This window comes from Colletotrichum godetiae, assembly GCF_030913485.1.
Source record: "Colletotrichum godetiae strain CBS 193.32 chromosome Unknown BDP55scaffold_14, whole genome shotgun sequence".
NCBI classification, from domain to species: Eukaryota; Fungi; Ascomycota; class Sordariomycetes; order Glomerellales; family Glomerellaceae; genus Colletotrichum; species Colletotrichum godetiae.
Genome location: NW_026851262.1, coordinates 69,712 through 91,853, shown reverse-complemented (window position 1 = coordinate 91,853; position 22,142 = coordinate 69,712). Strand labels below are relative to the sequence as shown.

Below are 22,142 nucleotides of genomic sequence, written 5' to 3'. Positions count from 1 at the left end.
GCCGGACGACTCTGATTTGGCGAAAAGTGCCAGTAAACACGGTGGATAAGTGACATACCACGCACCAACTGCGAAGCAATGAAACCAACGAGACCCGATGCAGGCCCTGATTAGTTGATCAAGCTTGCAGTCAGATCTAAGTGCTTGCATTCGGATGGGGGGCTGAGGCGGTACGATGTTGGAGTAGGCGCGCCGAGGGTAGAGGCGCCGCACTGGAGTACCACCAACAGCACTGAAATGCCCTGGTCCATCTTCCGACGGTGCCTACGGAGAACCTGGCAAGTTGAGGTAGGCAGCCGTTCAAACCCCCCACGGAAAAGCCAACTAGCGTGGCGTTACGGTCAAGTCTAGTAAGCTTAAAAGGGGGCCCTCATTTCAAGCATTCGTAAAAGAGGAGAACCGGATGAAGCTAGAAGAGAATATGGAACTTAGAAGCTAGGGAACCGACACTGGGAACCGGTCCCCCGGCTCACCCAACCCAGTCTTCGGGTTGCGGATGCCTAGAACGTAGAAATCTATAGCGTTCTTTGCCCCGGCGTGTCTCCACTTTTCCGTGCGGTGCTGCGGTGCAAGGCCGGCGAAGTTCGCTACTGCACTGCCACTTCCTGTTGTTCCCCACCCGAAATAACCAGAGAACCCGCCAAACTTGTACCGCCGTTTCTAAACTTAGGTCCTTTGGCGGTAGGCAGGATGCAGACACGGCCACACTGCGGAGTACTACCTACACCTGTCGCCAACAACTCTACCTTACTTACCTTACCGACTATCTGGTAAACCATGGAGGATCGTTGGGAGTTTGTAATTTCATGACATTGGAGCTAGGCGGTCGAACTCAAGGCCACGATGTTTGCTGGGACATATAACCACGGTGGTGCCGCCATTGACGATGCAGTCGGGCTCTGCTGTGCTACTGTATCTTTCATCTCTAATACCCCTCAGCCTCGACGAGTGTGATCCTCACTCTGGAGATCCAACTTGATGCCCGTCTCGATCCCATCTTAACACTAGACCACTTACACCGACGAATCATCATCAACAGCATACCGGCCATCATGAGTTCATCACCCTGCACGCTCGCGACGTGCGACGTCTCCGACAGTCCGTACGGCTACCGCCCAACACTCACAGGCAGCGCCGTCTTCGCTACCGTCTCGGCCCTCTGCCTGGTCATCAACGGCGCCGTCGCCGCCCGATCAACCCAACGACATGCCACAACCCCCTTCTCCGTCATCGTGACCCTCGCCTGCGTGCTTGAGTTGCTGGGCTGGGTGGACCGCATGGCCGGCTGGAGCGATCCCTGGGCCTTGTACCCTCTCCTGCAGAGCAAGGCCCTGCTTACTATTGCTCCCATCTTTGTCACTTCAAGGTACGTCTAGTTCCCCACGAGACCGTGTTAGCCTCAGCAGAAAGTCGTATGCTGATACCGCCGCAATAGTATCTACGTCTGCCTCGCACCAATGGTCCGGATACTAGGCACAGAACACTCCTTCATCAAACCCGAGCTCTACTCCATCATCCTCCTCCCGCTAGACGGTCTCGCCCTCCTCCTCCAAATCGTAGGCCTCGGCATCGGCTTCCAAAACGTGCCATACACCCTCTCACCACAGGACTCGTACGCCCCTAACGACGTGGGCGCGAAAATCATCCTGGCTGGTCTGGCCGTCCAGCTCGCAACCCTGGTTGCTGCTGGCCTATCCCTCGCCTTCATCCTCCTCCGCGCAGCCCGCTCCTACCAGCAGTACGGCTACACCACTTTCCACCGCGACGTGGGTTATGTGCCCCTGACAGGCCGCTTTCGCATCTTCGCCGGCGCGATGCCTTCCGCCATGGTCGTCCTGTTCAGCAGGATGTGTTTCAGGGTCGCCGATTACGCAGAGGGCTTTCGGGGTCCGCTGACGAGGAGCGGTGGGGAGGGACTGTTTCTCGGCCTTGAGGGGTTCCTTGTCGGGTACGCGCTCCTGGCGATTGTCGGGTGCCATCCGGCGCTGTTCCTGAAGGATGGGAAGATGGTTTCGAGGATTGAGTCAGAGCCATTTGTCGGTATCGACGGTGTTGGGAGTACCGGCGGAAACGGTGACCACGAGAGGGATTTGGAAGAGCTGAGCAAGGTGTATCAGAGGCACCACGAGGAGGAGCAGAGGTTGTCGAGATTTGATCGCGTTTGAAGATGATACCCCCCGTTTAAAAGTAGCGTGCGTTGATAATTTTGAGTTCATTATTAAAGGAACCTATGTGAAAATTACCTATTATGTCATTCCTGCATTGGTTCTTTGAGGCTCTTCCGCTCATATCGGAATGTTGCAGTACGTATCGCATACTCCAAGTGCAAATCAACCCTTTCACAAATCGACGGAAAGTTCTTGCAGCTCATATAGGAGAATAGCTCCATTGCGGCATCTAGCAGTTATCGCAGAATTATAAGCAAGTTGGATATAGCATCTAAGTAGGTTGGAATCTACAAAATGATAGAAGAAAGCCCCTACTCGATTTACAACAACAGACTAATTGCTGATTGCTATGTCGAGTATATCAATCCATCTTATATACATTTCCTATGTGTGCGCATCTCTTTTCACAATGTGTAATAGTCAGCCCTCAACCATGCAAGCTCACGACCGTGAGAGCTCCGGTGAGCTGTCCAAACGTGCGTGGTAGTAACCACGATGGGTCTCGACTACTACCTCGGCAACATGGGTTGGTTCTCCATCTGAGTGACATCCGTCGCCATATTCTACAACCCGAGAGTCCGTCAAATCCACGCACGCGGGAGGGGCCTCGTCTGACAGGACGACTCTACTCAGACCATGTCGGATCTCAATGTCAGAGACCGAGTCCACAATTAAGGAACTTTGGGGGGCTAACATAATTGGTCTTGAAACGCAATTCCCAAGATCGTCAATAGTGCTTACCGTTGAAGATGACCGAGGTCCACATAAGACGCCTCTCCCGCCAACGTAATACCACTCTGACCAAACAGACATGGAAAGTCATATAAAGCCAATTACCATGGTGCCATGGGGTCTGTCAAAACACGATCTCTCTCTTCTCTTGTAACCGGCCCAAACTTGCTTTCGACTCTTAAAAAAACTAGACCAAACATAAAACCCTCCCACAATGTCGAGCAAACCCGTCATCGTCCTCACCCCAGGAGCATGGCACTCGCCAGAGCACTTCCAAGACTTCCGCGACGAACTACACACAAGAGGCTGGGAGACTCACGGCGTGAGGAACCAATCTGTCGGCTCTGAACCGCCGACCAAGGGCTTATACGACGACGCGGCCGCCACCGCTGCCGTGTTACAAGAGCTCGCCGATCAGGGCAAACAAATCGTTCTTATCGCCCACTCGTATGGCGGTCTTGCGGCGGCCGAAGGCGTCAAGGGGTTCGGGATCAAGCAGAGGACCGCGGAAGGCAAACCCGGCGGCGTCATCATGTTTGTGTACCTCGCTGCGTTTGTGGGACAAAAGGGGCAGAGCATCTTGAGCTTGACGGGCGATGTGTACCCCCCGTGGACGAAAGTAGAGGTGAGAAATTTCTTCTCGGTCTTCTTCTTCTCTGAGGGTCTTGATATACTAACAAAATAATAATAGGACGGCCGAATCCTTCTCTTGGCCACCGATGAGCCCTTCTACGGAGACGTGCCCTCAGAGGCACGGGAAAAGGCAAAGACCTTCCTCAAGCACCAGACGACGGTCTCGTTCGAGGAGGCAGTGACGTACGAGCCTTGGCACGACGTTACTTGCATGTACGTCGGCTGCGAGGACGACCAGGCGATTCCTTATTTTGCGCAAGAGAAGATGCAGGAGCTCCTGGGGCCCACGGCGACCAAGTTGAAGCTGAAGTCTGCGCACTCGCCGTTCCTTTCCATGGTGACTGAGACGGCTGATGCTGTTGAGCTTGCTGCGAAGAAGGGGCTGGAGTCTTTGTAGGGTTGAACAAGAGGTGTCGGGGGTTTGAAGTGGTTGTTATCGCTATGGAGGTGTGTGTTTTGAGTGCAGCATTGTATTGCCATCGACTGGAGGGCGATGTGGCGGCATACCGTAGCCACGAGTGATGACACTGAATCAATACTGTACATATCCAGTGAATCAGCCCCAAAGGTATTCGGTTTGAAAATCAAAGTAGATGATGTGAGTGATGGCGCTTGCATCGTACTTGTTGCACTTTTGATTAAGCCGAGATAGATTGTGTTGGACCATCTTTCGTAAGTTTGTCGGCGGATAGACGCTGGAAATACCTCCAAATGCATCCCTCGCATGGGCTTCTTCATGCATATGGCTATCGAACCCGACAATACCATTGTGTGATGTCGTCTCAACTTTACTGCAACACATGGAAATTCATGTATTGCAGCACCCAACTGAAACCAATTGTCACCATCATGCGTACTTCCCTCCGATATATACTCGCATGAATGGGTAGGTTGTCGCTCTAGATGTTCAGTTCAGAGGGTAACCGATTGTCAGTTGGAGTCTATATCCAGTGAGTATGAAGCATGTTCACTGTGCTGAGTTTGTTCCCTGCCGTTGCCTCAAATTTTCTCAGTTCATACTCCTTATACTGCGGATAAGATATCTTGAGTTGCAGATAGTAGGTAGCGAACAACCTCATGTGAGTCTCGACGTAAGTATTCAACGTTTCTCGTAGGATTGTGCAGCCGGTGACGAGGCATGAACCATGACCGAATGCGAATACACGAATGAGCGTAATGTCATTCATCCCATCAATTTTTTGGACAGAGGGAGAAGAGAGAATCCCGTAATAGGCATCGCTGACTAGACATAGTGAATAGTAGGCAGCCATCAAAAGGTCGTACCGTAGTGCCTTGAGAGACAAGTCGATGCCTACGGGTGGTTGCATGAAGAAGAAGAGTTCCCAAAAAGGGTTGCTAAGATGAGGTAAGGTTGCCGGGATGCTCCCCGCCGTGAAACCCCCACCAAAACCCTTTCCAAGGCACCAGCCTGTGGTGCACCTTGACGTAGCCAGCCAAGCAGCAGGAACAGCCGGGATCCCGTGTAAACAAAAGCAGGAAATAATCAGCCAAGCCGAAGCGAAAAGCATAGGAAGGTGTGTAATTACAAGACTGACTTCAACTTCACTTACCTTACTTCACTGAAAGACTCCAATCTCACGCATCAACACAGGAAGACGACCCCATCTTGACACTATCAACTGAATCTTCAACCCCGCGCCTACTTCAAAACTCCTCAGGACCACCACCAGACACAGACACCATGGCACCCCCCTCCCAGCTCACCGTCGCGACCCTCTCCGTCACTAGACTCCTCAAGGAGGAGATCTCGTACGAGAAGGAACTCATCCAGCAAAAGGGCAAGGTCACGACGCTGGAGAATGAGATCAAGGAGGGCAAGCCCGATGAGGACGGCAACCGGGAGTATATGCTTAAGCAGTTGGTATGTTCACCTCCCGTCGCCCAATGCCGCTGGAATTCTCGGTCCATCGAGGCGCCAATCTTGAAGGGTACACACCGCCGACTGACTTTGGGACTAGAAACTCGCAGTGGAGGAGACGCAAAAGGTGTTTCCCGAGCTGAGAACCCGCGTCGAGGACTCAACCGCCAAGCTGGAAGAGCAGATTGCCCTGGCCGAGAGCAGCGGTGCATCTCCCGAGGAGCTGGAGACGGCGAGACTTGCGCTCGCAAAGGGCAAGGAGGAGAAGACGTATCTCAAGGACGACGTCTCTGCTTAGAGGTGTGATTGTTTTTTTTTCGCGCTTTGATATCAAACAGGAGAAGAGGTTCGGGATTGCGTTGTGATCAGTGGCAGGCGAGCGGCATGAGCACGATATCTGCCTGGTTTAATGGGTATCTCAATTGAGGGACTATTCTAGGATCCTCCGAAGCACTTGATTCGTCTAGCTGTCCACCTCCATACTCTCCGGTGCGTCCACTGTGATTTGAGGGGTATCGCCTCCCGAAGTGAGCTGTGTGTCATGGTGATCATCCATCTCAACGTCCTCTCCCTCTTCAATCTCGCCCTCGTCATCGTCTTGAGGATGAGGCGTGCCACTCTGGCTCGGGACGGCGCTGCCGGAGCGCGAAAAGCTGCCCAAGCCACCCGGTCGAGGCTTGAGGCCCTCGGACTGATCCTCCGACTGACCCTCGTGCGCCGAAGTCGGTCTCGGCACGGCACCGCTGTCTGGGTGCGGCGTGACGTTGCCGCTGGAGACGTGGCGAGGCGTGTTGCCCCCTCTAGAGGCCTCGCCATCCTCCTCGCCGTCTTCGTTCATGCCCTCCCGTCTCTCGACCTCCTCCTTCTCGTCGCGGATCTGTCTGCGCAGTTGCATGCCCTCATCCATAATTTTGCTGAACTGATCGCGTCTCTCCCGCCAAGTCACCGCGTAGGTCTCGCTCTCCTTCTCCAGGTCGCGAATCTCCTCCTCGAGTTTCTTCAGGTTCGACTCCTGCTCCCCGCGCGGCCGCAGGCCCTTAGCCATGAGCGCGTTGGCGAGCTTGTCGTACTCCTTACGTTGGGCAAGCGTCGCTCTAGCGCCCTCCAGCTGTTCGCGCAGCCGTGCATTGTTGTGTCGGACATTTTGACATTCCTCGAGGATGCGTTGTTGATCGGCCTTGTAGCGTTCGCGCTCGCGGACATTCGCGTCGAGGAGGAATTGCAGCCGGGCGATGCTGCTGTCGAATGCGGCAAAGTCGAGGGTGAGATCGTCCTTGATCTGGTCAATCTCTCGCAGGGTTTGAGCGTTCTTCGTCTCCCACTTCGCCTCGGAATCAATATCCTTGTCGCCGTTTGCGCCCTCAGGTGGCGGGGTGGGTTGTTGTTTCGATTGGGCGTTTACAATCGCCGAGATGGATGTGAGCCGCTTGGTGATTCGCTTGAAGGGCTTCTCCTCAATGTTGACTAGTCGGGTCTTGTGCAACTCCTGCTCCTCCTTGTCGTCCAGAAGATCCCAAGACGACGCCATTTTGCGTTATTGAATTGAGGAAAGACGAACTGTGCCACTTGTTGAATTGTTAAAGCCAGATGCTCGAGCTTCTATCCTGAGGCTATGCTGTGGAGGACGCTTTATTGCTGGTCCTGTGAGTTTGCCTAAAAATGATCAGGTCGTAGCTCTGCCGAGTTAATGGTGCAAAGTGGTATGATTGATGTGAGCGACAATGATTCGCGACACATACCACAGTTAACAGTGATGGAAAGGCTAGACTGGACTCAAAGGAGCAGCTGCGAATGAAAAGAAGCTCCTGCACCTTCCTTCTCTCACACCTCAGCCTTGCAGTAGCATGCCTTACCTATTCCAGTGGGGATTGGTCAGCTACATGAAGCCTTAAGCGCTGTGAAGTGGGTCACCGCCCCCTCTACCTGCCTTAGATAAGGTAACTCCGATCGCACTGTCAAAGCGTCCTCTTTCCCAACATTCAATGATCTCATCCTCTTAAAAACACACAACTTCCTCGGGCGCAAAAGCATTTCTTTGGTCGCAAAGCCCAGAAACACCACAACAAAAAGACAGTGAAACTCTGCAACACTCGGATATGCCGTCTCAGGAAGAACAAGAACTGCTGGCCAGAATAGGCCAGCTTGCCGGTATGTGATAATTTTGTAACTAAACACAGGCGAAAAGAGCGCGTATTCTCTAACATGGTGGCAAACAGGCAAGATTAATCTTCACAAGGCCCAGCAAGCTGGCGTTCAGTCGGTACCAAGCAGCCATGCTTCCTACAATCGTCGTATGTTGAATATTAGGACCGATAAACCATCCTGGCGCTTATATATTATAGACAACACTCACCGACATGGCGCCTTCCCTCACAAGCATCGAGTCCAGCCGTACCCCTCCACTCGAGGAGGCCCGACAGGTTTCCGGCACCGGTCCTTGGTGGTAAACAAGGATGGAACCCAAACACCTCCTTCCGATTCGTCATCTCCTGCTGAGGGTTCTGGCTTGACGACTTCCTCGGGCGCCTGGATTTCGAAGAATACCCGCGGTCAGAGGTCGTTGATCAACTCGGCCGTCTACGACAAGAACAACGAAGCACACGCCAAAGCTATCGAGGCGTCGCGCCAACAGAAGATCCGTCAGCAGGATGTGCGCGAGCAACAGCAGCTTGCCAATCATTTTCAACGCTACAGCGGCAATGCAAGCGCACCGCATACTTCTACTAATCCGATAGCGGCAGGCAATCACGAGATAGAGATTCAAGGCATTCGCTTCCGTGTCGCGAACGGCGGCAGCAAGCTCATCAAAGTGTCGGGTGCGTCGTCACTATCATTTCGCTCAGCAGGGCGAACTTACAATCGTCCAGGAGATTTACACCCAGTCAACGCTACCCCCAAGGTCGCTTTCGTTGGGGGCGTGAAATTTCACCGCAGCAAGACCGGCAACCTGTACCGCGACGGTGTGCTGAAAGCTCAACGGTATGAATCATTCCTTCATGGCTGACAATTGCTAACTTGGGTCACTCCCCCAGCCAAACTGGCATCAAAAAGGTCGACGTGCATTGCAGCATGTTTTCGCTGACTGGTATTTCATTCACAATCTTATCCGATCGCCCACGCAATATCCGATTCGACAGATTTGGACGATTTCTTGCTCAAGTGGGTATGATATACCGGACTCCACTAACCACCATCATTTTTTAGGTTCATGTGCCAAGGGACCATCTTGTCGATACAAGCACGATGCTTCAAAAGTTGCCATCTGTCGGGAGATGCTGCACAAGGGGACTTGCGCCAGTGGGGAGTCTTGTGATTTGTCCCATGACTTGACGCTCCAGCGCATTCCGACCTGCGTCCACTTCCTCAAGGGCAACTGTGCCAACTCCACTTGCCCCTATGCTCATTCTAGTGTATCCTCAGGTGCTCTGGTCTGCCGTTCCTTTGGGATGTACGGCTACTGCGACAAGGGAGACGAATGCGAAGAGCGCCACGTCTTCGAATGCCCCGACTTCAGCAACACGGGCAAGTGTAAGACCAGGGGCTGCAAGCTTCTTCACCGCGAGAGGGCAAGCGTCCTTCGAAAGCGGGCGGACGGCGACGAGATGGAGGATCTGTCGAGCGACGACGAGCCAGTCGACAGCGATGACGTGGACTCGGACGAAGTGGAGGAGTTTATCACCGACGGTGCTGGTGATGATACTGACTTCAAGGTCCAGAAGGACTTTATCTCTTTCTGACTGTGATCTGATGCCACATTGCCGAGGCCGAATGGTCTCTTTTCACTACTGACATGCTTGCTATCCACTCCTTGAGAGGGTCCAGACAAAGAAAGGCTTCGAGTCTCCTTATGTCGGACGTGTTTCCGGTTACGAAAACGATTGGGGAAGAAAACAACAAACGATACCCACAAAGAAGATGGAGGGCCAGAGCGTTGATACCAAGGAGGAAAGAGAAGAATAGAAGAGCATGATAATGATGCCGATGAAAGAAGAAGACGAAAAAGATGTAGCAGAAAATGATAGAAATATAAATCATGGAACACGAAAAGAAGAACTGAAAAAGTGATGCCCTGTTCGAGCTTGGAGAATATACTTGGAGAGTAAGGCTTCTTAGCTCTCCGTCATCTGTTGATTTTTGATGCCCACTTGAATCTCGTAAAGATTCAATCCAACATGATATATATTGACTACTATTAGAGCGTGATATTGGTGCAAAATCCCCATGTGGAAGAGTGACATTGGCCAAGCATCATTTCCGTGTGCGGGCCGGCCCAACTGTTCGCGGGTGTCTCAACTATATCAATTAAAATTTCCATTAAAATTTACCCCGCCATTCCTCCCCCCCTGTGGACTCCTGAAATCAGCCGTCATTCGATGACAATTCCTTGCGCTGACACACACAAGCTTCAAGTTCCCACTGCCCAGAGACCCCTCTTGGCCCTTTTTCGCCCCCATTTCCAGTCGGAGCAGTCGGCGCCACATGTTGTCTTCTGGACAGCCCTTTGTCCCTCGGACAGCGGGCTAGGGAGCTTATTGCGAGGCGCTAACGAAGACCCGTCATTTGGTGGCCATATCGTGGTCGGATCGGGGCTTGCTGATCTGAGGCTGGCCGCTGCCTTGTTGGAGGATTCGCGTCTTTGAACAGCACCGCCATCTACTCAGCCCCTTGGACTACACACTCTCTCATCCTTTTTTCCGAAGCTGAGAATAGCACCAAGTCTGACAACACTGCCTGTCCTGTATTGAACATAGGTCGTTGTGTTTTCTTCTTATGGATAATTGAACAATTCCCTTTGCCAAAGATACCTTCTTTCTTCTCGTCGCTTGTTATTAATATCCGGCCCTCCTGTCTCCTGACCTAACCTACCTAGTCCTAAGCTCGAAGTTTACACCTGGATTAGCACTAATCCTTCCCGACGTCATCATGGGCATACGCGACGTTCTCATGAAAAAGGAGAGACTCAAAGGCGAGCCCAGCAGCGAGGATGCAGTAAACAGGCTGGCAGCCCCCGAATTCAAATTCATTCGGTCAGACACACACACCCAAGAGGTCATCCACCCCCCGAGCGGCCCCCCAGGCTTCGACGACGGCAAGGAACAGTACCTGAACCCGAACGGCAACGACGGCGGCGGCGGCCAGAAGCCCCGGCGCAGCCTCGACGTCTTCTTCGGTAACAGCCGATCGCGCAGCGCGTCTGCCTCCTCGCAGGCGAGCTCGACCTCGAACGCCCACTCGAACAATGGCAAGATTGGGAGACGGCTGTCGGAGCGGCTGCACCTCAGCCGCTCGCCCGCCTCGTCGGAAAACGTCCCGCAGAACCTACCGGATATCGTGACCACGGCCGAGGGCGGCGAGGGGGACGAGCTGCAGTGGGAGAAGCGCGCGACCATGCTGGCTTCGGCGAACAAGAGCAGGCCCGCGACGCCGTTGGCCAACGACGCGGGGGGTGGGGGAGACATGACGAGGGGTAGGCCGCAGGGCGCGGCGGCGGCGGCGGTATCGTCTCCGGCCATTGACGAGGATATTCAGGAGGCTATCCGGCTGCACGAGGCGGGGGATTTCGAGAACTCAACGGCCATGTTCGCCCGCCTGGCTGATCCGAAAGGGGCGAATAACACCCTGAGCCAGTTTCTATACGGTCTTTCTTTGAGGTGAGATGCCTTTTGCTTGCATGTGGACTGGTCTCGACTTCTACTCGGCACTTCCCCGTACCTATAAGACGGGATCATGCGCGGGGGCGCGCTACGGCTCGCCGGGCGATCATGTTGCATCGGGGACGGGGAAGGGCTTTGGGACAGGACCTCACAGGTGCCACGATGCTTGGGCTATTTGGACGGATTGCTGACGAGGGTTGACAGGCACGGATGGGGTTGCGAACCAGACCCAGAAGGGGCTATCAAGTATCTCTCGGCAGCGGCGTCGAATGCGGCAACTGTCGAGCAGATGGCGTTAAAGGCAGGGCTCAAAAAGGGTGGTGCTGCCAAGGGCGAGCTCGTTCTGGCCATTTTCGAGCTGGCGAATTCCTTTCGACACGGTTGGGGCACAGCCAAGGACCCAATAGCGGCAAAGCAGGTGAGAAATTCTGTCCACATAACGGAGGGGCACGAGGGGTGCCTTTGAAATCATAAGGTGATCACGCTTTGGAGGTCTAGAACTGACATGTTGTCGTCATAGTACTATGAGACTGCGGCGAACCTTGGAGATACCGGTGAGCCTGCCCTGATGATACACTTTGAGGCGTTGAGGCCCAATTGATATATACCAGTATGCTAACCCGCCTTGTTCGCCTCAGATGCTATGAATGAGGTAGCCTGGTGCTATGTAGAAGGCTTCGGATGCAAAAAGGACAAGGTACGTTTGGCCATGTATCACCCAACATGTCAAGCGGCATTGCGTCTACCGGGTCTTGCGACATGTGGCCCAGAACTTGGTCTTGAGGGGCCAGCCAGTATCAGCCTCAGCAGCCCCAGATATTGTGTGGCTTGCACTCAGTGAGAGCACAAATGTCATGGGATGTGAGAGAGCACGCAGATACAGATTGACGTCCGTCTTGGGCCGTCGGTAATCCGTCTTGGCCCAGGTTGGGCACCAATACGGCGAACCCTGAAAGACGGCCGCAAACAGGAACCCGCGCAGCACGCATGCTCAATGTCATCACATGAGGCTGACAACATGTCCAGTTCGCAGCAGCCCGTTACTACCGGTTGGCTGAAAAGAACGGCAACAAAACACTAGGCAATTCATGGTAAGTCGAGCCTGTTTGTTCCTTTCTTTCTTTCCTTCTTATTCACTGGTTCGTTGGTGGTTTCCCCAGAGTTGGATCCGGCGCATGCATCGCTGAGGGTGGAGGGGGAAAGCTGCAGCTCTCTTGTCGCGGATGACTTGCGCGCTGCGGCATTGATAGGCTCCCAAGGCTTTCTTAACCTGTCTGCCTTCCCCCCAAAATGCGGAAGCTCGCCCTGTCATTCGATACTTTTGGATGACAGTGTCAGTCAGCTTTCCCGGAGCTGCACGCGGTAAACTGCCGCTGCAAGCCCCTCCTGCGCTGCGCCGCGTTCCCCAGAAACGCCCGCGAAAGACTCGATGCTGCTTCCCGGGGGCGCAATTCGTCCCCATTTCTTTCTGCCTGCCTGCCTGCCCGCCTGCCTGCCCGCCTGCCTGCCCGCCTGCCTGCCCTGTTCTTCCCCCTATCTTTGCGTTCCTGACGCCATTGCCCACACAATCTGGCACCACCCTGTTGGCCAGAATTTCCTCTGTGATACCCAAGGCTAACCACCCGCAAAACCCAATAGGATCTGGAAGGAAAAGTACGACCCAGATGCCGGCGACAAGAAGAAAAAGTAGAGATGAGGAGGCAGAAAGTTACGGAACGGTGGGAGCAAGTGTGTGCGTGAGATGACCGAACCACTGGTGACACGGCATCACATACTCGAAACGGGTGGGACGTTCCGGTTCTGCAGTCCCGCTCAGCTTCCATCCGGTGGTTACCCTTCCTCTCTCTGTCTTCCTGCTGTGGTGCCACCCAACGCGCGAGATCGTTACACGGGGCTCACTCGTCCCTTGAGGCATCCTGATTGTGCGTCGGAAGCACAGCGATAACGTCGAAGGGAGGGGAAGGTAGGAATGGGTGACGCAAAACACGAGTCTTTTGTCAGCCTTTCCCTCCTGATTTCATGTTTTAACCCCCTTACCCCTCTCCTGAGCACCCTTAGGGGGTGGAATAGGGGTACACGGAGATCTCATCAGGCGGGACAAAGTGCGTGCGGCGAACAAATAGACACAGGTACTCCATGTGATAAACGAGAGAGTTGTCGACCTGCTCTACGCTGTGCGCCGTCGGACGGGCGAACATGTTGGTCTCGCGAGTGTAGGGAGAGCAGAGCAGCTGGCTCGCGGCAGCGCAGGAAAAGGGGGGAGGGCAATGCTGTGATGGACCTCTCGTGGAGCTTTTACCAAGTCTCAGCCCATCGTCGAGCTGGACCTGCAGGTTAAGCCACGGGCTCTGCATGGGATGGATATATCGGGGCCGTGGCTATGTTCGTTGTCGACAGCATGTTTCCAGCTGCTGTTACAGAGGCCAATACTGTCCTTTTGCTTGATTATTTTACTGTTCTACATACCCCGCATTATCGCCATAGCACATAATACAAGAAAGAGTGATGCATTCTATTAAATCAGATCTTATCAGCCGTCCATCTTGCGGGTAATGTGACTGATGACGGACGCCAGGTATACGGAGCCACAGGGCCACGGGCGCACCCGACCCGGGTATTTATACGGGAGGGAAGCACGCCGTGCGCTTCGGCCGGGCCGAACCAACATCTTGCCCTTTCCCGACGTCGTCTGACGATCGACTTGTTTCCCCAAAAGGTGTCACGGACTGCTTCGTACAGCCTATGGGGAATGGTGAAGTCGTCACGGAGTGGTATCACCAAAAGATCGTAGCATCGTAACATTCAAACCCCTCTCTTTCCTTCTCTTTATTTTTATGCTTTTGGCGCTCTGTACGTCAACTTCAGACAGTTGCCATGGAGTCTCACGACGGCCTACCACGAGACCCTCTCTTACTCAAACTATTTTTCGCACTCACTTCACCAAACCCCCTCTCTTCTTCTGACCTTGTGTTTGCTCTTGCGGGCTCCCGCTCACCTCAGGGGTGCCTGTGTGGAGAGCTGTACGAAGGGTATCGCCAAAGGGTTACACGGCGTTTTCGAGACAATGTTTTCTTCTTACAGGTCCATCGAGCTTGGCTCTGTGAGACACCATGCCGATGAGACATACCTTGAACTTTTCCGTCTTCTCTGAACCTATCGGTGGCGTCCGGGGGGGGGGGATATCTTGCCCCCCTTCTAAATGGGACCACGAGACACCACTCGAGGCTCCTCTGTCCAGGTTGGCGAGTTGGATTTGACCGTCTATATCGAGTGAACCGTCTATCAATTCCGTTTCACTCAAAGTAAGTATACCAACCTGCCCACAAAACGGTGGCGAGCGCTTGATCTCACCCTAACTCAGGCGTAAGAGAAGCGAAGACGCGAGCGAAATGCTCGTCATCGACTCACCCCTTCTTCTTCTTCCAAAGCTCACCTGGACTCGGACGGAGTTCTTGAAACTTGCAGTAGAACGTACCTTAGCCGGAGGGAAATGGCACGGGGTGGATGGAGGGGAAAGAGGGGAGTTTGCCATGCACTCTCCTCGCCATCCACGCAATCAGATCCGCAAACTCACACGTGCCGCGCGCATTCTGCTGCATGGAATCTGCATGGCGGAGACGGACCTTGTGTAGATCGATCGGGCCATCATGCTTTCAAATGCTCCGCCAGATTGAAGATCACGGAGCAGCAGTTCATCTTGTCAAGCGTTGCAGAAAAGCGAGAAGTAGGGAGAGAAAATCTCTCGAAGCTAAGGGAAGTTCACTTACAAAAGAGCTAAGGTCTGACGGGAGCCCAATGAGAAGATGCAACGTCAGCAAAACACCAAGATTCCCTCCACCGGACCATCGCAAGACTCACCTTGGCTTCACCTTAGTTCCGTTTCGGGATTGCGATGTCGGGAAAGGGGAAGGGGGAAAGGGAAGTTTCTCTGCACAAAGAAAAAAGAGATGAACCGATCTTCATCCGCCTTCCACCCATCCGAACTTTGGTGACACAAGCTAAAGAGTATGGCTTACATGATTTTCTCCTCATTTTTCTTTCCCGTCTGCTCATCTGCCTGCCCCACGATAGTAGTATGGAAGAAGCCGAGCGGACCGGCGAGCATCGGATTAATCCCCCATCGCCACCGGACCGTTTCTTCACCTACAGCACAAGCGCAGTCTCGCCCGAAATGAAGAAAAGGCGCAGGTAATGCGAGAAATCGCGATGCGCGGAACCGTTTCCCTTCCATCCTCATCCACACACACACACACACACACACATCTTGAAACTAATTTACTCACCGGTCCTTGACCTAGACCCTGACCTTGCCTTAGTCACCTCGCCATCTCCGTCTCTGTGTAAAGTACGGTGAGACTAACATGGCTCATTTTCACCACCTCATGGCATTTTCTGGTATGTTCTCCCTTCTCTGTTACACGCATACATGAGTACTCGCAATCGCAACTTACACGCCTCCTCGCATGGTTTCCTGTATTACGCACAGCAGCAGCAGCAGCGGCGGCGGCGGCTACTGATGCAGCAGCTGGGGGTGGGAAAGCATCATGCGAACTCATGCAGGACAAGACGTGGGACTGCACGGGAATAGAGACATCCGTAGATGGGATGGGAGAGAATGACAGAGATCAAGCAGAGGTTAAGACAAGAAACATTGTCATCAGCTCAAACTCGTGACGGACCCCCGTTTCCCCCTCTCTCTCCCTGCCCACATCTTGCGCTCCCGTGAGCGCGAGCTCAAGCATGCGGTCTCGAGAGTGTCTAAGACACGCATACGAGCGACGACATGTTGGGTGGTGGGTGGTATTTTCCTTGCCCACGATGTAAGTCGGAACTCCCAATAACATCGCGAGGAAGAGAAGGATTCTGTTTCTGCCCCTGTATGCGTCTGCCTGTCGTCTCACCACCTTTTCCTCCCATCATTGATTTTCCTGTTTTTCATATACGGTTAGACGGTCGTCGTGCGACTTGTTGCCATTTCTATCACCATCATGACCACATGGGACGTCACACAATGGCGAAGAGTTCAGGAGCATCTCACATATGCCCTCTTAACGTACCTCTTCTCACCTTGCCCCACCTCTTCATTCACCCGAGTTTCTTTCCATGACACAAGTGAACTCATCGAACAAAAGACTAGCTAATTTTTGGGGCCCAAGTCTCTAAGAAAACCTGCAGGAAGAGAAGAATCCTGGCAAACGCACCACCGCCGCCACCACCACCATCTGCATCCTGCCCACCACCACCGCCCAAGTGACTACCCCTAGCGTTGCGCGTACAAGTGTGGCTTGCCTCCCTCTCTTTTCCCTCGCGGCTCACCTTTCCGCAGCTCTCGCCTCACATCTTTGCATTACCCGCGCGAAACAATGAAGTTTCTACGGCGCTACTCTATACTTCTTCAGCAAAAACAATACCATTCTTCTCCCAAGCTTGGGGGTCTAAATTCCTAACCTAATGCAACTGACCTGCCCCAAGCTCCCAAGCTCACAGCTCACAGCTCCCCAAGCTCCCCCCTTTGCCCAGCCACCCAGATTTTCATCTCCCCGCGACCTTCAGGCTCAAACTTACACACACATCTTCAGCAAGCCAGGCCTCAACTTTAGATTCTCCCCCCAAACCCGCAAAAGTCCGTCGCTTCTAAACCCGCATGTCACTAGTATACACAGTACCTTGGAGAAGCAGTTACCTCAACCCCATCCAATCCCCTCGCACCAAAGTCTCACGCGCCGCTCCCGATGGGGCAGAATAAGCTGCATTATCAACCAATCCTACATCTCCAAAATCGTCTTGCCCTCATGCGACCAACGCTAACGCCCGCATGCTCCCTCCCACCACCACCACCACCACCACCACCACCACCCCGTCCCTCAACCTGCTGCTCCTGACTCTCGCACTATTCCCGGATTCCCCCAAAGGTAAACTCGACAAAAGAGAACGATCATCCCGAAAGTAGAAACTTGAAAAACTAAACTAAGGGGGCCGTAGGCAAACCCCACGTTGGTAGGCAGAAAGAAACCAAAAACCATGATGAAACTTGGTCACTCACCCACTTCTCTCGCATCTCAGTGGTCAATATTCAATAACACTAATGATCCCAAAGTCCTACCTTGCATTTTCAGTGCCCCAGAAACAGAACCTATGGAATACGACTCTGGCCAACGGGAAACAAGTCACACTTCACACTTCGCACTTCGGAAACCGGGAACGATGGATCATGCCCCCCCTCTATGTACACCTCACTCGCCCGCCCCCCCCAAGCCACAACCCAGCGATCTTACATGCCCATCTTATCACGTACACTCCAAAACTCAGAAACCAATAGATGGACTCATTCGCCGCTGCGTTTTGACGACTCCCGACTCGTTCGTGCCGTCGCCCCTTCCCCCCGTTCTATATCCAGGTAGTCACGCTCATATCCTCGCCCTCATTCCAAGTTTCCGGACCGGCGTCGGCTTGCTTTGCCTTCGTAACCTCACACCCCCTCAACGAACTCTGCCCCCCCCAATAACAATCCATCCAAGACCGAGGAGTGACCAAAAACGTTGATCGGCTTAGCAGAAGCCGTTGCTATATGGTATGGTAACCCGCGATCGCCCCCTTCGGCAAGGAAACGCTACTCAGCGTCTTAGCTCTGGTCCGCATTGGGTGTTGCCTAGCCTGTTTCCTCTCTCTCTGCCCACTGCGACGTTGACTGAGAACCCCTCCCCATGCGCCAAATGTTTCCAGCGCTCTTCGCGGATCGGATCAACCGATCAGCGATACACGAGGAAGATGACTCCCTTGTTTTAGGCTTTCACTGACAACCTCACCTAGGATCAACGAGAAGCCGGGAACCTCAAGTGTCACCTGTTTCCCATGTCGGCTGAGTGCATGTCACATCATGGCAAAGTATAGATAGGCATAATTCAAGAGACGGTAAGATGATGAAGAATCCTTGGTATCTTTTTTGGAGATTTGCAAGTAGCTACACGAATAGAATGATCCCCCCCAGCCAAAAGATAGGCAGTGGGGGCAAAACATAAAGAAGTTGGGGGCCAATGGCAGGCTGTTTGACTGCTCGTCACCCGAATATCCAAATGCTCTCTCTCTCCTCGCTCGCTGGCTGTCTGTCCTGGTGTTTGTGCGCGTGTGTGCCGGTACTAATGTCGGTTTATGTCGCAATAAGATATGAAAAATAGCAAGAAGAAAGGCTTTCGAAGAATAATGATGTGGTAAATTTCGTTTCGTTTGATTGTCATTGATCATGAGGTTCGTTTCGACTCATTTCCGTTTCCACGTTTCGTCGCGAGACGCTTTCTCGTTTCTCGTCAACAATCTGCAACTTGTGCGGTGCTGTCCATCTTTCCAGTCAAGGTAAAAAAGGGTAAAAAGGAAATAGAAAGAAAAAAAAAGGAAAGTCAAACAAAGGAACAAAATCAAGAACAACATGATTCCCATCCGAACACCATCGCCTCCGTTTCCCCGTCTCCTGTGAGATGACGTCCCTCGTTCTGTGAGACCTGCTCTCCTCCGCTAACCCAAGATTCCATGTGACTACCCTCCATTTCCAAGCCAACCCCGTTGCCCCCATTGTACAAACGTCGGAAAAGCTTGGCCGTCCCGTGTTCCCATGCTCGTCCCCCCCTGTCCCGTCCCCCTTTGCCTGGAAAGAGCAATAGATACCAAACTAGATATGTGAAATACACTGATACCAGACTAAATCCAGAATGCTCGCTCGCTTGCTAGATACCGGAGGGAAATGGCGTCCCCAAATGAAAATCACAAAGATAAAACGGTGGAAAGTAAATATGCCCGAAGAGCTTCGATCATTTGGCGGTGAAAAGAGGATTGTTTGGTGCGTGAGCAACAATGTCTGGGGTTTTTTTTCCGCGGGAGCGGTAGGAGTGTATGATGAGCTTCGGCTGAAAGAAAAATAAGATGGTTGGTAGAATGATATTTTGTGCTAAGAGTTGAGATTCGTTGATGTGATCATGGGATCGTGTTTTTTTTTTTGTCTTCGTTATTCGTTAGCGCCCGCTTTCGCGCTGTTGCTTTCGGACACCATTTTGGCAAAGTTTCTGACAACTTCGCTGGGGATCTGATCCCAAAGTAGTGATCTAGTGTAGACGTCGGCTACGGATTGCTTGTTGTTCCGCATCGCTGAGAGGGCATCAGCCAGGTTCTTGCGTCCTTGGCTGGTGGTGCGCTCGGGGGAGTTGTTGAGAAAATCCTGGGAGCTGACGCCGTTGTACTGAGCAGCCGAAAGTCCAAAGAGTTGCTCATTGGATTGTTCATCGGTAGGTTGAGTGAGTGAATCGCCAAGCTGGCCGAGCATCGAAGGCGCGACGCCGCCCATGGAGGTATCACCCATAGGCATGGCAGAGCTGTCAACCCATGAGCCGCCAGAAGGCTGAGGAGCGAGAGCGTTCATCGTGTTGGATGCTCCGTTCACGCCGGCGTCCTTGAAAACGTTCTCGAGAAGTGTGGCAGCTTCGGCGCGGACGTCCTCGGAGACTCGGGGAATGGCGGGGGTAGAGCGGCTGGACAGCACAAAAGCGCCGACGAGGAAGAGCATGAAGAGAATGCCGCCCTGGGAGGAAGACTTCTCGGAGTCAACGGGGAAGGAAACATCGGCCTTCTTGGCCGAAACCACCTGGAGCTCCTGCTTGACTTCCTGCTCCATAGGGTACTCGCCGAGGAAGTTGACGTTGTCCCAACTGCCTGGCATGGTCATGCCGTTCATGTCGTCGTAGCCGGAAACATAGTTGTTGTTGGCAGGGGCAGTCATGGCGGCGCTCTCGAGACGCTGAACGTGGTCGGTGAGGACGCTGACCTTCTTCCGGAGTTCGCCCGTTTCGATCGTGTGGGAGCGAATCATCTCTTCCTTCTCCATGGTGAGTGACTCAATGTACTCCTGGTTGAACTGCTTCTCTCTCAACAGCTGCTCCATCTGTTTCCTCATGTCGGCCATCTCTTCCTCCATGTCGGTGAGCACAGCGCTGAACTGCTTCTTCTCATCCTCAAGGCGTTCGGTATGTTGCTTCTTTCTCTGGCGAGAGTCAAGACTGTTGCACTGTCAGTAGATGGAATCCAAGGGAAGTGGGTGTACACATACGCTGCCTGACGATTCCTCAGCAGTCGCTTTTGCTGCTTAAGCTCCTTGATCTCTTGCTCATCAGTGGACTGAGCGATGAGGTGATCGATGTTGCTGAGATTGCGCTCGGCCGGAATATCGAAGCGGGCGTTCTTCTTGCGAATGCCATCTCCCCTTCTCATGTCGTTGTGTGAGCGAATGGTGGGGCTCCCGGGGCGCATCTTCTTGGCCATGGACTCCGCCTGACCAATCCATCCTTTTTGCGGTGAGGTTGGGATGGACTGGTTGCCTGATCCGATGGGCGCAAACATGTTGATTTGACCGGTAGGGTTTGTGAAAGGCGTCTGACCCGGGATGGGTCTTTGGAACATGGGAGCGCCATTGTCGTATTCAGCCGGCATGCCATCGAACTGTTGGAGGGGAGTGCAAGAGCCAGAGGTATTGCTCAGGGACCAGGCGTTGCCTTGGGGGCCGAAAGGAGAGGGTTGAGCATGATCCAGGCGCATGAAGGGGTTGTTGTTGTGCTGCTGCTCGATGAAGGGGTTGTTGGATGGCACGGATTGCATATCGACCGATTGCCAGTCCTCCGTCTTTGGTGAGAAGAGAGAGCCGCCAACGGCGAAGGAATCTCTTCTGCTATCAACCATGGGAGGCGACATTTCCAGGCCCGAGTCGAGTGCGCTGTGATCCAAGATGGTTTCGTCGAGGATGCTGTGGTCCTCCTCTTCGTAGTACTTTTGCGCTTGTGTTGTGTCTACAGTCAAAGGTGTCGGTCTGTAGTAGGACGGCATCTGGTACGTTGAGACCATTTCTGGTTGTGTGAAGTCAGCAGTCGGGTGTAGACTGCGGTGTTGTGCTGTGATGGCAATGGTGCCTATTTTTCTAATCTTGCGAGGGCGTGTTAGTCGAGGGCAGCGGTGAGGATGGTTGGTGGCCCAGGGTTTATCTTTGGGTGCGAGTGAGATGTGGAGACGGGTGCTGTGCTGCGCACTCTGAGAATTGCAGAAGAGGGTACGGAGTGTGCGCTTAATCTGCTGTGTATAGAGCGGCGAAGATGCATGTAATGCGCAGCGGGAACTTGCATTCAGAGGCGAGAAGCGAGCTTTTTGTGCGACACTCGTTCAGAGGGCCAAGCAAGACGTGCACGGGTTGAGTTGAGGGCAAGAAAGTAAGGAAAAAAGCAGAGGGCGGAGGTGGTCGAGCGGATGAGTGATAAGAGAGGTTGGTGGGGATGGGATGAGAGGATGTGCGGGCGGAGGGTGGTCGGAAAGTTTTAAAGGGCAGTGCGTGCAGGACGAGGGTAGAACAACGGCTCGGAAGGGGGGAAACACACTCACAGGCTTTGGGAGATCGGTTATTCTTTTTTTTTCTCGAGTGGAACGGTGCTGCGATGCACTCCAGATCTTGTGGCGAGGTATAGAGTCGTTGGTTCGGTCAGACACACAAGGCGGAGGAAAAGCCTTGAGGATGTGCGTGAGTTGATGAAGCGGCGTAGATGGGATGCGTCGAGGGTGAGACGAAGTGTGGAAGAGAGGATGATGGGACAATAATAAACAAATGTGTGTTGCAATGATAGGGAAAACCGTCCAAAGGATGGGGTGCCGAAAGTATGTATATGTATGTACGTATGTACGGTTGATGCTGGATGGGCGAGCGAATGCGGATGGTGTCTGTATGTGTGAGTGTGGTGTGTGGTGTGTGATCTCGTTTTCTTGGTGGGCGAACAAGGTAGAGCTGGAGGAGGAAGAGGGAAGGTTTTGTATTTTCAACAGCAAAGGCGGCACTTCTGCGCGAGTCCCGGGATGAGGTACCTGGTCAGAAACGGTGGCCGGGGGTGAGGTACTTTGCTTGGCTTCGAGAAGAATACGGTGGACATGGGACGGGGGGGGGAGAGTTGCAGTAAGGCAATGTAAGGTCGCGGGTAGTGTGGAAGGTCAGGCTGGCCCGGGTCCAGATCCCAGTCCAGGGTTAGAAGGGCAGTGGGGAAAGAACCAGAGACTGAGGGA

The 22,142-nt window shown here is 53.3% G+C and overlaps 8 protein-coding genes across 8 annotated transcripts; 5 read left to right on the top strand and 3 right to left on the bottom strand.

Annotated features, from left to right (window-relative positions):
* The first annotated feature begins 913 nt into the window (after positions 1 to 913).
* Positions 914 to 2,360, top strand: BDP55DRAFT_81766 (sphingoid long-chain base transporter RSB1). The gene is made up of 2 exons (XM_060581239.1): positions 914 to 1,366; positions 1,436 to 2,360. The coding sequence occupies exons 1-2, from the start codon at positions 1,053 to 1,055 to the stop codon at positions 2,163 to 2,165; spliced, it is 1,044 nt and encodes a 347-aa protein (XP_060431303.1). The 5' UTR covers positions 914 to 1,052; the 3' UTR covers positions 2,166 to 2,360.
* Positions 2,361 to 2,990: 630 nt separating this feature from the next.
* BDP55DRAFT_81747 (Alpha/beta hydrolase fold-1) lies at positions 2,991 to 4,087 on the top strand. The gene is made up of 2 exons (XM_060581238.1): positions 2,991 to 3,525; positions 3,592 to 4,087. The coding sequence occupies exons 1-2, from the start codon at positions 3,115 to 3,117 to the stop codon at positions 3,928 to 3,930; spliced, it is 750 nt and encodes a 249-aa protein (XP_060431302.1). The 5' UTR covers positions 2,991 to 3,114; the 3' UTR covers positions 3,931 to 4,087.
* Positions 4,088 to 4,883: 796 nt separating this feature from the next.
* BDP55DRAFT_658872 (tubulin-specific chaperone Rbl2) lies at positions 4,884 to 5,806 on the top strand. Its single transcript, XM_060574507.1, has 2 exons — positions 4,884 to 5,415; positions 5,513 to 5,806. The coding sequence occupies exons 1-2, from the start codon at positions 5,236 to 5,238 to the stop codon at positions 5,708 to 5,710; spliced, it is 378 nt and encodes a 125-aa protein (XP_060431301.1). The 5' UTR covers positions 4,884 to 5,235; the 3' UTR covers positions 5,711 to 5,806.
* Positions 5,807 to 7,263, bottom strand: BDP55DRAFT_658870 (tho complex subunit 7). Its single transcript, XM_060574506.1, has one exon. The coding sequence runs from the start codon at positions 6,938 to 6,940 to the stop codon at positions 5,876 to 5,878; it is 1,065 nt and encodes a 354-aa protein (XP_060431300.1). The 5' UTR covers positions 6,941 to 7,263; the 3' UTR covers positions 5,807 to 5,875.
* A 134-nt stretch (positions 7,264 to 7,397) lies between these two features.
* BDP55DRAFT_658861 (uncharacterized protein) lies at positions 7,398 to 9,649 on the top strand. Its single transcript, XM_060574505.1, has 6 exons — positions 7,398 to 7,560; positions 7,629 to 7,703; positions 7,755 to 8,228; positions 8,280 to 8,391; positions 8,445 to 8,497; positions 8,617 to 9,649. Exons 1-6 carry the CDS (start codon positions 7,509 to 7,511, stop codon positions 9,147 to 9,149), a joined length of 1,299 nt encoding a protein of 432 aa, XP_060431299.1. The 5' UTR covers positions 7,398 to 7,508; the 3' UTR covers positions 9,150 to 9,649.
* Positions 9,650 to 10,194: 545 nt separating this feature from the next.
* Positions 10,195 to 12,896, top strand: BDP55DRAFT_81587 (uncharacterized protein). Its single transcript, XM_060581237.1, has 6 exons — positions 10,195 to 11,063; positions 11,271 to 11,484; positions 11,587 to 11,620; positions 11,705 to 11,763; positions 12,093 to 12,157; positions 12,705 to 12,896. The coding sequence occupies exons 1-6, from the start codon at positions 10,336 to 10,338 to the stop codon at positions 12,754 to 12,756; spliced, it is 1,152 nt and encodes a 383-aa protein (XP_060431298.1). The 5' UTR covers positions 10,195 to 10,335; the 3' UTR covers positions 12,757 to 12,896.
* A 747-nt stretch (positions 12,897 to 13,643) lies between these two features.
* Positions 13,644 to 16,168, bottom strand: BDP55DRAFT_713941 (uncharacterized protein). The gene is made up of 8 exons (XM_060578253.1): positions 15,746 to 16,168; positions 15,518 to 15,640; positions 15,350 to 15,422; positions 15,083 to 15,209; positions 14,925 to 14,929; positions 14,641 to 14,762; positions 14,194 to 14,418; positions 13,644 to 14,084 (listed from the first exon to the last, which is right to left on the bottom strand). The coding sequence occupies exons 1-8, from the start codon at positions 15,908 to 15,910 to the stop codon at positions 14,058 to 14,060; spliced, it is 867 nt and encodes a 288-aa protein (XP_060431297.1). The 5' UTR covers positions 15,911 to 16,168; the 3' UTR covers positions 13,644 to 14,057.
* Positions 16,169 to 19,062: 2,894 nt separating this feature from the next.
* BDP55DRAFT_727031 (bZIP transcription factor) lies at positions 19,063 to 20,945 on the bottom strand (the record flags this gene model as incomplete). The annotated part of the gene is made up of 2 exons (XM_060579237.1): positions 19,063 to 20,107; positions 20,158 to 20,945. 2 exons carry the CDS (start codon positions 20,943 to 20,945, stop codon positions 19,063 to 19,065), a joined length of 1,833 nt encoding a protein of 610 aa, XP_060431296.1.
* Positions 20,946 to 22,142: the final 1,197 nt, after the last annotated feature.

What these genes read in the sequence shown, in the direction of transcription:
- BDP55DRAFT_81587 (XM_060581237.1), top strand. Translation starts at nt 10,336, where the DNA reads ATGGGCATACGCGACGTTCTCATGAAAAAGGAGAGACTCAAAGGCGAG. An exon ending in ACCCAATAGCGGCAAAGCAG is followed by an intron (nt 11,485 to 11,586) that starts GTGAGAAATTCT and finishes TTGTCGTCATAG; the next exon opens with TACTATGAGACTGCGGCGAA. An exon ending in AAAACACTAGGCAATTCATG is followed by an intron (nt 12,158 to 12,704) that starts GTAAGTCGAGCC and finishes AAAACCCAATAG; the next exon opens with GATCTGGAAGGAAAAGTACG.
- BDP55DRAFT_658872 (XM_060574507.1), top strand. Translation starts at nt 5,236, where the DNA reads ATGGCACCCCCCTCCCAGCTCACCGTCGCGACCCTCTCCGTCACTAGA. An exon ending in AGTATATGCTTAAGCAGTTG is followed by an intron (nt 5,416 to 5,512) that starts GTATGTTCACCT and finishes CTTTGGGACTAG; the next exon opens with AAACTCGCAGTGGAGGAGAC.
- BDP55DRAFT_658861 (XM_060574505.1), top strand. Translation starts at nt 7,509, where the DNA reads ATGCCGTCTCAGGAAGAACAAGAACTGCTGGCCAGAATAGGCCAGCTT. An exon ending in CAGAATAGGCCAGCTTGCCG is followed by an intron (nt 7,561 to 7,628) that starts GTATGTGATAAT and finishes GGTGGCAAACAG; the next exon opens with GCAAGATTAATCTTCACAAG. An exon ending in GGTGTGCTGAAAGCTCAACG is followed by an intron (nt 8,392 to 8,444) that starts GTATGAATCATT and finishes TCACTCCCCCAG; the next exon opens with CCAAACTGGCATCAAAAAGG.
- BDP55DRAFT_81747 (XM_060581238.1), top strand. Translation starts at nt 3,115, where the DNA reads ATGTCGAGCAAACCCGTCATCGTCCTCACCCCAGGAGCATGGCACTCG. An exon ending in CCCCGTGGACGAAAGTAGAG is followed by an intron (nt 3,526 to 3,591) that starts GTGAGAAATTTC and finishes AAATAATAATAG; the next exon opens with GACGGCCGAATCCTTCTCTT.
- BDP55DRAFT_81766 (XM_060581239.1), top strand. Translation starts at nt 1,053, where the DNA reads ATGAGTTCATCACCCTGCACGCTCGCGACGTGCGACGTCTCCGACAGT. An exon ending in CCCATCTTTGTCACTTCAAG is followed by an intron (nt 1,367 to 1,435) that starts GTACGTCTAGTT and finishes CCGCCGCAATAG; the next exon opens with TATCTACGTCTGCCTCGCAC.
- BDP55DRAFT_713941 (XM_060578253.1), bottom strand. Translation starts at nt 15,910, where the DNA reads ATGTTATTGGGAGTTCCGACTTACATCGTGGGCAAGGAAAATACCACC. An exon ending in GAAACCATGCGAGGAGGCGT is followed by an intron (nt 15,423 to 15,517) that starts GTAAGTTGCGAT and finishes GAGCCATGTTAG; the next exon opens with TCTCACCGTACTTTACACAG. An exon ending in GCAGAATGCGCGCGGCACGT is followed by an intron (nt 14,419 to 14,640) that starts GTGAGTTTGCGG and finishes CGCCTGAGTTAG; the next exon opens with GGTGAGATCAAGCGCTCGCC.
- BDP55DRAFT_658870 (XM_060574506.1), bottom strand. Translation starts at nt 6,940, where the DNA reads ATGGCGTCGTCTTGGGATCTTCTGGACGACAAGGAGGAGCAGGAGTTG.